Source organism: Loa loa (assembly GCF_000183805.2).
Source record: "Loa loa unplaced genomic scaffold supercont3.13, whole genome shotgun sequence".
Classification (NCBI taxonomy): domain Eukaryota; kingdom Metazoa; phylum Nematoda; class Chromadorea; order Rhabditida; family Onchocercidae; genus Loa; species Loa loa.
In genome coordinates this window covers 479,888-481,826 of record NW_018108193.1, presented here as the reverse complement: position 1 = coordinate 481,826, position 1,939 = coordinate 479,888, and the positions used below count along the sequence as shown (strand labels likewise).

General features: G+C 32.7%; 1 protein-coding gene across 1 annotated transcript; it reads left to right on the top strand.

The window, feature by feature from the left end:
• Positions 1-508: 508 nt before the first annotated feature.
• On the top strand, positions 509-1,604 carry LOAG_15098 (hypothetical protein; the record flags this gene model as incomplete). The annotated part of the gene is made up of 2 exons (XM_003150590.1): positions 509-648; positions 1,430-1,604. The coding sequence occupies 2 exons, from the start codon at positions 509-511 to the stop codon at positions 1,602-1,604; spliced, it is 315 nt and encodes a 104-aa protein (XP_003150638.1).
• Between the last annotated feature and the right edge of the window lie 335 nt (positions 1,605-1,939).

The window sequence follows — 1,939 nt, the reverse complement described above, 5'->3', positions numbered from 1 at the left end:
GAATTCTTGTTTTATCGATATTTATGGTGAGTTTTGATGTATTTCTTGGAAACTATTCACGTAATTATTTGTTTTATTTTTTCCTTTTTCCATTGCTTTTCTATTTTGTTTTTTAAACTATTTTTTCACTTCAATCTATATCTTATATTCTTCTTTATCATATCTTCTTCTTTTTGTTTTACTTTTTCTTTTCTTTTGCAATTTTATATGTTTTCGCTCTAACTTTTTTCTTTTTCTGTGCAATCAATCTGCTTTAATTCATCAAAATAATGCCTTACAGAAGATTAAACTTATGTCATCGTACTGACAGAATGGAAGCAACACGACGTATCAAACTGTGGAAGAATGGGCATCAGGAAAGAGACAAAGAATGGCTCACATACGTGCTGAGAAAACAGAAGAGTGACGTGCAACCAAACTTGAGAATGTACGATTGAGAACATGACGATTGCATTCTGCAGTTTCAGATCTGGTTCGTTCTTAATAAAATGAACGCGATAGACTGAGAATGGCTGAAAGATGTCAACAAGAAACATCAGATAAGCATCAAACACGATTCCGTACTCAGCAATCACGCGATTATAATCGCTTTGCATTCCGGTATAACCCAGCTGATGATTATAGTTTGAGCCGGCAATGTTCTTATCGGTACTATCATTGAAGTATGTAATGATTGCAAGGTGCTGAAATTTAATGGAGAAGTATCGGCAAACTGAATTTTTGCATTTTCAAATTCATGCTAATGAAAGTAATGTAGCTTCTTCTTTAGATGAGTAATCCTTCAATGGATACAATGAAATCTCTTAATTAAATCATTTAATAGTGAAAATCAAAAATCAAATACTTGATGCGAATTGAGCACAATTGATTTATTAGTCTATCTCCCTTTTCCTTTCCTCTTAATGAAAGTTTAGCGGTGTACTTGTTTAATTAACTTGCTGTCATTAATTTTTGGATAATAATTCGAAAGTATTCGATGATACATCACAGTTGATGAGTTGGAGTTGGAAATAAAATTGTGCGCTAACAAATTTTTGAATAGCAAAATTCCCTAAAGTTTGGAAGGAATTCAAAAATGAATCATTTCCAAGACTCGTTCCGAAATTTTCATAAAATTCAAAATGTTTGAAGAAGTACAGTTCTTCTTCCTTTTGCAACAATTTGCAAATTGTTTTTTCTCTGCCCCCGTGGATTATCTTCCCTTTTCCACTAGTTGACAAATAAGATACTAATTAATTAACAAACAGGATACTAATTAGTCATAAATAATATTGAAGTACTCACTCTTCACAAAATATGCATAAAGTAAAGTATGTTAATTAAGCATTATTAATATCAAGGGAAAAAGTTTGATTTATTATGGACAAACCTAAAAGTTGGAATAATCTGGGTATGTTATAAGTAAGTCTAAAAGTTGGAATTATTCCAGGTATGTTATGGGTAAGTCTAAAAGTTGGAATTATTCCGGGTATGTTATGGGTAAGTCTAAAAGTCGGAATTATTCCGGGTATGTTATGGGTAAGTCTAAAAGTCGGAATGATTACCCTGGATTTGTTATGGATAAGTCTAAAAGTCCTTATTGCTTGATTAATGAAAACTGTTAGTAGAACTGTTAGTATTATCTCTAAGGCAGTTCTCATAGTCCTAGGCACCAAATAACATGAACAACAGAGGCAAAGAGAAAAGGGAAAAAGAGGGAGGAATGATCAAAGGGGATAGTGGAAAAGACAACCAATGAGAAAGAGAAACAGAGAGGTGTAGTAGTAAATGGCGGTGATATTAGAATCAATAGTAGCAGTAGCAGTAGTAGCAGTAGTAGTAGTAGTAGTGGTAGTAGTAGTAGTAGTAGTAGCAGTAGTAGTAGTAGTAGTAGTAGTAGTAGTAGTAGTAGTAGTAGTAGTAGTAGTAGTAGTAGTAGTAGTAGTAGTAGTAGTAGTAG